This window comes from Quercus suber, unplaced genomic scaffold (genome assembly GCF_002906115.3).
Source record: "Quercus suber isolate HL8 unplaced genomic scaffold, Cork oak 2.0 scaffold_140, whole genome shotgun sequence".
Lineage (NCBI taxonomy): Eukaryota > Viridiplantae > Streptophyta > Magnoliopsida > Fagales > Fagaceae > Quercus > Quercus suber.
Genome location: NW_027069601.1, coordinates 946,230 through 956,228, shown reverse-complemented (window position 1 = coordinate 956,228; position 9,999 = coordinate 946,230). Strand labels below are relative to the sequence as shown.

General features: G+C 30.4%; 1 protein-coding gene and 1 non-coding gene across 2 annotated transcripts; both read right to left on the bottom strand.

Moving 5' to 3' along the window:
- Positions 1–110: 110 nt before the first annotated feature.
- Positions 111–946, bottom strand: LOC136068896 (glycosyltransferase BC10-like). The gene has a single exon (XM_065776722.1). The coding sequence runs from the start codon at positions 944–946 to the stop codon at positions 296–298; it is 651 nt and encodes a 216-aa protein (XP_065632794.1). The 3' UTR covers positions 111–295.
- Positions 947–3,190: 2,244 nt separating this feature from the next.
- LOC111997501 (glycosyltransferase BC10) lies at positions 3,191–9,439 on the bottom strand. The gene is made up of 2 exons (XR_010630197.1): positions 8,857–9,439; positions 3,191–3,846 (listed from the first exon to the last, which is right to left on the bottom strand). It is a non-coding gene; the product is annotated as a glycosyltransferase BC10 (transcript).
- Positions 9,440–9,999: the final 560 nt, after the last annotated feature.

Sequence of the window (9,999 nt, the reverse complement as noted above, 5' to 3'; positions counted from 1 at the left end):
AAATACAAAAAAAAAAAAAAAAAAAAAAAAAAAAAAAAAAAAAAAAAAAAAAAAAAAAAAAAAGTCATCTGAATAAAAAAAATTATTGGTTGTTATTCCATCCACTATCCATGTGCACAATAATAATTTATAAATCAAGTCATCTGAATAAAAAAAAAAAAATTAATGTAATATAAACAGAAAAAAAAAAATCATTATAATTATTCTACAACATGTACTTCTTATGTGTCCTAAACGCAGTCGTGTATGTATAAATGAACGATCAACAGCAACAACAACTACCTATGCAAATCAATTAAAATTGCATTAACTTTGGAGCAAACCTCAATAACCTATCCAAGGCATGGGCAGTGAACTTTCTTGCAAACAAATAGCAAGTATTGGTGATCTTTCCATTGTACTCACATTCGCTACCATTATTCCTTAGTGTCTTCAAAAATTCAACAGTCACATGTGTTCTTATGAACTTAGATGGATGGGGCCCACCCTTGGACCAGTCAACCCAAGTCAAAGTCCTATTTGAATTCTTCTTCCAAAACTTGATACTAACAAATGTGGGCAAATAGTGTTCATCCGAATAACAAGTGGGCTTGCAATATCTTCCAAATACTGCATAGTATTTCTTGTCTGAAATTACCTCAATGGCAAGGTCACGGTCCATCTCAAACCATTGTGAGCCTTTTCTCCATTGCTCGAGCTTAATTGTGGGCGCCATTTTGTGATCATATCGGCCTTGGCCTACTGGGCCTGGTAAATCATAAGCCTCCACAAAGGACTTTTTTGAGCCCATGAGATATTTGTAGATTGTAGGGAAATTGAATAGAGGAATGCATGACTCCGAGAGAAGGATAAAACGTTGGTTGGATATATCGAGCAGTGCGTTGGCGAGTAGGCGGCGCTCCGCTTCCACCATGTTGAACTCTCCCCATCTCACTGCCTGAATCATTGTAAGTAGAGGGTTAATATTTGGAAACATGCTTAAAGTATTATAAATTTCATTAAAAAAGTTCAATTTGGTATTAAATGTGGTCATGTCATTTTAACATCATCATAAATAAATGTTGAATTACTTTTGAAAAGCTCTAAATGACTTGACAATGAATGTAATTAGTGGATTTCAAAACCATAATATAGAAATGTCTGAATTACTTTTTTTTTCTAATTACTGATGACACATTAGTTCGTAAATTATATGTAATAAAATTAGTAGTATCTCCTAAAATTGCTCATTATTTTTTTGAATAATGCTATGTACATAAACCTTTTTACAAACTATTGATGTGTCAAATTCTTATTAGTTTCTCATTTATGCTCACAACTAACATCATTTTTCTTTCCAGTAATCATTCACCATATTAATAGTTTGCAGTTTTTGCATTTCTCAATATATGTGTTTTTTTATGATTAGCAATACTTCATTTGCAAGGTTCATGCAGTAAATTTCATAGAGTTTCCACCCTTCCTCTATTATTTGTGTTGCAAATTGCAAATGCTATAATAGAGCTAAAGTACCCCCCCAAAAAAAATTTAAATAATTAGGCCCAAGTTGAAAATTCAAATTGAGCCCAATAATGGGGCCCATATTGAAAGTTAAAAGGCCTTGAGATATACCATGGAGGGTTGGTCCAGAAAATGTTGCTTTTCTTTGGTTACCGAAAGAAAAAGAAGAGCACTTTTGCTTCCGAAATCTCTAATTTTTGGAACATGAGGACTGAAAGAATAAAAGAATTTAGAAAAGTTGGTTGGGGAGGTAGAAAGTTAGGGTGTAGGAAAATGAGGATAAATGGAATTTTACTTTATATGGTTGCAAAAGGAGTAGAATCAAAGCAATGAATGAAACAGATTGCTACCACAGCGTAAACCTGAAGGCAATAATACATTAACAAGGACACGAAAACCCAAAAAAAAAAAAAAAAAGCCCTGAAAGTGATTAGTCAACTTAACATGAATGACATTCATTTGGTTCCGGTTTCAAAAAAAAAAAAAAAACCATGAATGACTATGACTCCGAAAAGAAAGTCGTGACATATATGATTTATGTATTAATTGAAACATGTAATAATAGAAATACCAAAAATTTAAATGGAGAATTGTAGTTAACTATTATATTTGAAAAAACATCCTACCAAATATGTATTTATATATCAAGGCACGCAGCAACCCATTCTTTAGTTAATGTAGAATGATGACTGACGATCAGGAAAACGTTAAACTAATCATATAGGCTTCTAAGACCAGATTGTATTATTAGATAATAAAGATTATTCTCGTCCCGTTTCAAAAAAAAAAGATTATTCTCGTCCTGATTAGTGATGCAGCCTTAGCCCCAATTTGTAAGTCAAATCTTCTTGCCTTCATAATTTTCCACCTTATTATAGAAAAGGATCAAGGGAGTTGAATAAGGAGTTAAGAATGAGAAGCAAATTAAAATTTAAAACTAAATTAATAAATGAAAAAAAAAATTGGATTCTTAATACATTTCATCATGTTAATCAACATGATGATCATATATACTAATAAACTTCACACCTTATCGATTTCAATTTTCTAAAATTTTGTGTAAGAATTTTTAGAAAGGGTGCGATACATTGGAGGTTAGCAATACTAATCACCAACATTTTTTTATGGATTATTTGCATTTTTTCCATTGAAAATGTCAAATATTATATAGGTTCGTAGGAATTAAAAAAAAAAAACCCTAGTCAATCATTCATAATTGTATAAAACATTGGTAATGATATATATTCTATTTGAGAAAATAAACTAATCAAGATCTATTTCTATGAGACCCTCAAAGAAAGATCTATTTCTATGAAAAAGTCAAACTCATTCAGAACTACATGAATTAAATTTGAATATGTTATTTAGTTTTGTAATATGTTTGATCTTTGGTCTTTGCTCATATTAAAACCAAAATTAGACCATCAAATTTTGAATTATTAATATTCAATTTTTGTCTAACCCGATTACTAGCCTGAAAAACTTTTTAAGAAGGTTGGAGCCATATAGAAAGTAAGAATATGATAATGTTACGAATTGCTCACATGATTAGCTTATATGATTCCCTCATATTGATTCTTAACCCAAAAATAAATAAATAAATAAGTCATCTGAATAAAAAAAATTATTGGTTGTTATTCCATCCACTATCCATGTGCACAATAATAATTCATAAATCAAGTCATCTGAATAAAAAAAAATTAATGTAATATAAACAGAAAAAAAAATTCATTATAATTATTCTACAACATGTACTTCTTATGTGCCTTAAACGCATTCATGTATGTATAAATGAACGATCAACAACAACAACAACTACCTATGCAAATCAATTAAAATTGCATTAACTTTGGAGCAAACCTCAATAACCTATCCAAGGCATGGGCAGTGAACTTTCTTGCAAACAAATAGCAAGTATTGGTGATCTTTCCATTGTACTCACATTCGCTACCATGATTCCTTAGTGTCTTCAAAAATTCAACAGTCACATGTGTTCTTTTGAACTTAGATGGATGGGGCCCACCCTTGGACCAGTCAACCCAAGTCAAAGTCCTATTTGACACGGTCCATCTCAAACCATTGTGAGCCTTTTCTCCATTGCTCGAGCTTAATTGTGGGCGCCATTTTGTGATCATATCGGCCTTGGCCTACTGGGCCTGGTAAATCATAAGCCTCCACAAAGGACTTTTTTGAGCCCATGAGATATTTGTAGATTGTAGGGAAATTGAATAGAGGAATGCATGACTCCGAGAGAAGGATAAAACGTTGGTTGGATATGTCGAGCAGTGCGTTGGCGAGTAGGCGGCGCTCCGCTTCCACCATGTTGAACTCTCCCCATCTCACTGCCTGAATCATTGGAAGTAGAGGGTTAATATTTGGAAAAATGCTTAAAGTATTATAAATTTCATTAAAAAAGTTCAATTTGGTATTAAATGTGATCGTGTCATTTTAACATCATAATAAATAAATGTTGAATTACTTTTGAAAAGCTCTAAATGACTTGACAATGAATGTAATTAGTGAATTTCAAAACCATAATATAGAAATGTCTGAATTACTTTTTTTTTCTAATTACTGATGACACATTAGTTTGTAAATTATATGTAATAAAATTAGTAGTATCTCCTAAAATTGCTCATTATTTTTTTGAGTAATGCTATGTACATAAACCTTTTTACAAACTATTGATGTATCAAATTCTTATTAGTTTCTCATTTGTGCTCACAACTAACATCATTTTTCTTTCCAGTAATCATTCACCATATTAATAGTTTGCAGTTTTTGCATTTCTCAATATATGTGTTTTTTTATGATTAGCAATACTTCATTTGCAAGGTTCATGCAGTAAATTTCATAGAGTTTCCACCCTTCCTCTATTATTTGTGTTGCAAATTGCAAATGCTATAATAGAGCTAAAGTACCCTCCCAAAAAAAATTTAAATAATCAGGCCCAAGTTGAAAATTCAAATTGAGCCCAATAATGGGGCCCATATTGAAAGTTAAAAGGCCTTGAGATATACCATGGAGGGTTGGTCCAGAAAATGTTGCTTTTCTTTGGTTACCGAAAGAAAAAAAAGAACACTTTTGCTTCCGACATCTCTAATTTTTGGAACATGAGGACTGAGCGAATAAAAGAATTTAGAAAAGTTGGTTGGGGAGGTAGAAAGTTAGGGTATAGGAAAATGAGGATAAATGGAATTTTACTTTATATGGTTGCAAAAGGAGTAGAATCAAAGCAATGAATGAAACAGATTGCTACCACAGCGTAAACCTGAAGGCAATAATACATTAACAAGGACACGAAATTTAGTGGATTCGACCAAGCGATAAAATAGAGTAGCGTTGTAAAGGAGAAGGAACTGACTGGGCATTAATTCACTCTTTATGTTCCATTATATTTATAGGTAATTCTTGGGGAAATTAATTGGTGAAGTACGTAGAGTATTAGTTGGAAAACCATTTTACCTAAAAATAAAGTAAGAACCTAAATCATCCAGCTGACTTTATGGCTAATGTAAGTAAGATTACTCCATTTGATGACTATTGAAGAAAAATAAAATATTTCTAGAATAATTTATTAGAAAATAAGGAAAATAAAAAAAATAAAAGCAACAGTAATCATTTAAATTGGGATAATTTATGATAAAGCGCAGGGACGGCCCAAGGCCCCTACCATACAAAACTTCGACCCCAAGGAAAAAAAACCCAACCCCAAAAATTTATGACAGTAATCACTCTTTTTTAAGACACGAGAGAAGAGAAAAAAATGTCTTAAAGAAACTGATAGTGATGTACAGTTAAAATACTTAGTATTCTTTAAAAAAAGAAGCAGGGTAATTGAAGTTCATCAACTATAGTTATTAGTACATAACCCGTGTATATGCATGGTACAATTAATAAAAAATTACAATTACACACATATATTGATTCAAATTATTCTCTCTCTCTCTCTCTCTTTCTCTCTCTCTCTCTCTCACTCTCTCTCTCTCTCTCTCTCTTTTATTTTAATTTCTTTTGGATATATACATGAGTTTACTCTTTCTTTTTTTCTTTTTTTGTTTATTGAGTTTTTGATGATTAATTTATGTTAGACCTTTCGTCTTTTGCACATCATTAACTCACTTAGAACAAAAATTTAAAGAAAAAAAAAAAACTTAAATAGGATACATGACGCAAAATTAGATAACAATTGAAATCCAATTTAAAATTTAATTGAATTTTCTTTCCTCTTTACCTATTAATATATATATATATATATAGATTGGCACATCATATTATGAACATTTGATAGTATCTTTAGTATTTTCTTTTTAATTTCTAACGATGCTTCCAAAATACAAGACCAATAGAAACCTAATCCAATTGAAACCCTAAAATGTTTCCAAAAAAAATATATTGCAAATGTGTTAAATCATTAATGATGATTAATCCTTGTAAATCAATTTCCGACAAAGCCACACACCAAATAAAATCTATCCCTCTTTAAAACAATATATAAAATTAAATTTTTTTGATTAGATTATAGTTTTACATAATTATGTCTCGAGAGAAAGTAAGTATCTTTTTTAAATAATTATATGTTTATATTTCCTTTTGTTATAATTTTGCTTCAACTATAATATTCAATTTTCTATATAAAATTATCCTTAGTTTAGCTAGTATTATTTATCAAATTATATATTTAATATATCAAATTAATATATTACCCCTAAATTAAGATTTTAAGCTTGATTACCAAGAAAAAATAAAAAGAAAGAAAGAAGGATTTTAAGCTTAGGTATATTTTATTATTATTCGACTTTCTCAAATTGCACTCCACAAGTTATCCCCTGATAACTCATGCGGTCATGATCAGTTCGAATAATGAATATTGTTCATAATATGTCAAAATATGATTAGCCAAATTATAAGTCACAGATTAATATTGTTCATCAAGCCTGACATGTCTTCAGGAACCCTTACGTACAACTTAATTAGGTACAAAAACGTTTAAATCAGGTATTTGATTCTAAAAAAAAATTAGTATTAGAAAACAAACGTTAAGACTTAAGGCCAGTACGTATTAGTGGTGGGCCGATGACCAAAAATATATTATATATAGTAGAGCAGAGATGTTCCTAGATACAACCTAGGATTGACCAACGTTATTGTTGCCTACTGACGCAAGATGATTTGAATATTAAACGAAGAGACATAATATCATTAATAAATATTTTATACAAATAAACCTAGCTATTAATATAATTACAAGACAAGATATTCACCGAAACTATCAACTAGATTATTTGATAAAGTTTCATGAAGTCAATCTTTGAGGGGATTGAATAATAACATAATTTAGCTCTAAATCAGTTTAAAGTTATTTTCTTCAACTCACTAAGGATCCGTTTGGATACAACTTATTTTTACTGAAACTGAAAACTGAAAATACCGTAGCAAAATAATTTTTAAGTGTGTGAATAGTGCTGTGGGACCTATGAACAGTGCATAAATAGTGCATTTTGTCTCCTGCACAGTAAATTTATGTGATTTTATTGTTCATGAGCTAAAAAAATTAAAAAAAAAAAAAAAAAAGGTAAACGCATAGACATAGATGCGGATCCAAACTCACAATAAGTGTTAATTTATAAATAAAACAAAAACAGAGTTTGACCACAACTTGTATTCAATATATTTTTATTGAATATGAATTTTGATAAATTCATTATTGAATTGCATTTTCTTTTTAAATTTTTCATACATGCAAAATTTCAAAAAAATTAAAAATTAATAACTATTTCATCAATCAAAATTTTAAATTCCATGTTTTTGTAGTCTAAAATTGTTTATAGATCAAATAGTAAATAACATCCGATTGACACAAAATTTAACATGTGTCTTTAGAACATAAAGAACATATAATCTAACTATTAGGTTTTCAAAATATGTAACTATATTAATGTTTTAGTGCAAACCTCTAGCCGTTTGTAGTCAAACTTTGTTCTTAAAAAAGTCATATAACTGAAACTATACATGTATGATTTTTTTAATGGTGATACAATGAATTGAAGGAAAATAGTTAAAAACCAATTTTGAGCTAGATTTTTTTCATTGAACAATTCAATAAATGAGAAGGTGTAATGTCTAATCCATAAAAAATTAATCTCTAATATAAGGCTAGAAACATAACAATGATTCTTTATACCCAGATGGAGCAAGTGAACAGTTGGTTCTATATATAAGAACCAACTGTTTAGAAGTTTTATATATAAGAACCAACTGTTCACAGATTCTAAAATTTTTTAAGAACTCATAACCAAATGGAGCAACATTTGTTAAGTTTTGGATGTAAAATAGCAACGGATGGGTATTTACACCCCCAATATTAGTACTCTTATATACGTAACAAATGCTCCATCAGGTGCTGATGCAGCAAATGAGACGCTCCCATTTCATGGACCCAAAGATATCTTATACTAATGTGTTTTCACTTTAATGACTCACGCGGTATCACATGCATGTATAACTAATCTCCATCACAAGGCATGCTATGATTCTATAATATATAAATATATCCTATCACATTTTTCAATTAACGAGGTGCCCTTTCTTGATCTCAACATAAAGAAAATTCAACTCTACTTTTATTAAAAAACTGTAGAAAGTACAAACCCAAGGCAAAAGAAAAGGTAAACCATTTTGTTTACAAATGGCCCTACAACAGTAATTAAGATGTATTTATTGTTTAATTAAATAATGTTATTATGCATTTTTTTAAAAATTAAAGCCAAATTATACACATATATTATGAATAAAAAATAATAAAATAATGAAAAAGCACACACAACAACAGTGAATTTTTATGTGTAAACTTATAAAACTTTAACAATGAATTTTTATGTGTAAACTAATAAAACATTAACAAGTATTTTTTTTTTCTTTGAAAAGTGTGCATTAAGTTTGGCACTGCTAGCTCCAAGATAAGCGCAAACCCAAGACTTGCATTTGGGGTTATATAAGTATATATGTACATGTTTGGAAACCTACGAAGGAAAATGGGATGTTATATTGGATTGAATTCTGTATTCTTATTCTGATGCGCTGGAACAGGTAAAATGCACTGCAGATTTAGACCCAAACTTTAACTGTGTTGACAAGTTCTTGCAAGTTGTATATATTATTATATTTGTCGAAAATCCTATATATTAATTGGAGGGTGCTTTCCTCGAAATTGACATTTATGAATAATAACTCTCTATTGTATGCGGTTGATTGAATTTTTTTTTAATTAAAAAAAAATATTCTCTATTTGATTTTAAAATACATGAATAAGTGCAAAGAATATGTATGTATTTATGTGCATGCATATCTACTGACCTTACTTGGGATCCTCCGGCCATGAAAAACCGAATCTTGAGGCACTGTTCCGTTGAAAGAAGGATTTGGATGCACATATATAGAATAGAGACCTTCGTGTCCTTTAAAGAACAACTCCCAAAGTGGAGCTAATGTTATAGCCCCTTTTGTCAAAAACATGAACGCAACTTTTGGTGTGCGATTGAAAGGTAATTCGCGTATCCTGGGCACCATGGAAGCTCTCCATAGCAACTCTTTGTCCTCCATATCGTGCATAACATCTGGTGGTTTTAAGTATTCTTTTAATCCAACTCGGGTGAGATTCTTGGTTTTCAATGAAATCAGGACAGGGGGTGATGTTGGAGATAGGAACTGGTTGAGCTGCAAGTTGAAGGGGAAATCTTTCAGATAGAAACTGAGTGTGAGTCCAAGGGCTAAACCGGAGCAAAAGATAAGAAAATAAGAGACAAGGTTATGGAGGTGCATTTGGGCATTGAAGAGCTTTTGAATTGAGGTTGGCGAGGCTGCTTGTTGTTGTTGTTGTTGTTTATTCTTCATTTTGAGAGACAGAAAAGAGTGAACAAAGGGTGTTGTTTGTTTTCCAATGAAGCAAGGTTAAGCTTTTTATTGGAGAGAGAGAGAGAGCCGGTAAGCTTCACGAAGCATGGGCCTCTCTACTCAAAAGAGATTCTTGAATTGTTCTCCGAACATAACTATATACTATATTTATAATATTTAAAAAAAAAATAGCCGTGACTTACATTTCATGTTTCCCGTTAACTTTGAATTGGGCTCCTCTTACTTGTGTTTTGTATTTTTCCTTTTTATTTTGTGTGTGAGTCTTGTTAATGAGTGTTTTTAAAGCATTTGTTAATAGGTTATTTTAGGAAAAAATTTGATATTATTTTCATGAAAATATAAAAGTTGTAAAAAAAATCAATTACTTTTTTCTTTTCCCATAAAATTTTGTTTAAAACATATTTCTTAAACAAATATTATTAGAACACCTATTAACTTTTCTCTCCTCTTGTTTAATAGAATTTATAATAATATATGAAAATGCTCGAACCAACCAATAAATCAATAATTAAGTTGAGTGCACAGACTTGCAACCCACCCCAAAGTCACCAATATCATGAGTTGAGTAGTTATAACTTGTATAGA

Excerpts from the sequence above, each read along its gene's own strand:
- LOC136068896 (XM_065776722.1), bottom strand. The coding sequence starts at position 946 with ATGATTCAGGCAGTGAGATGGGGAGAGTTCAACATGGTGGAAGCGGAG.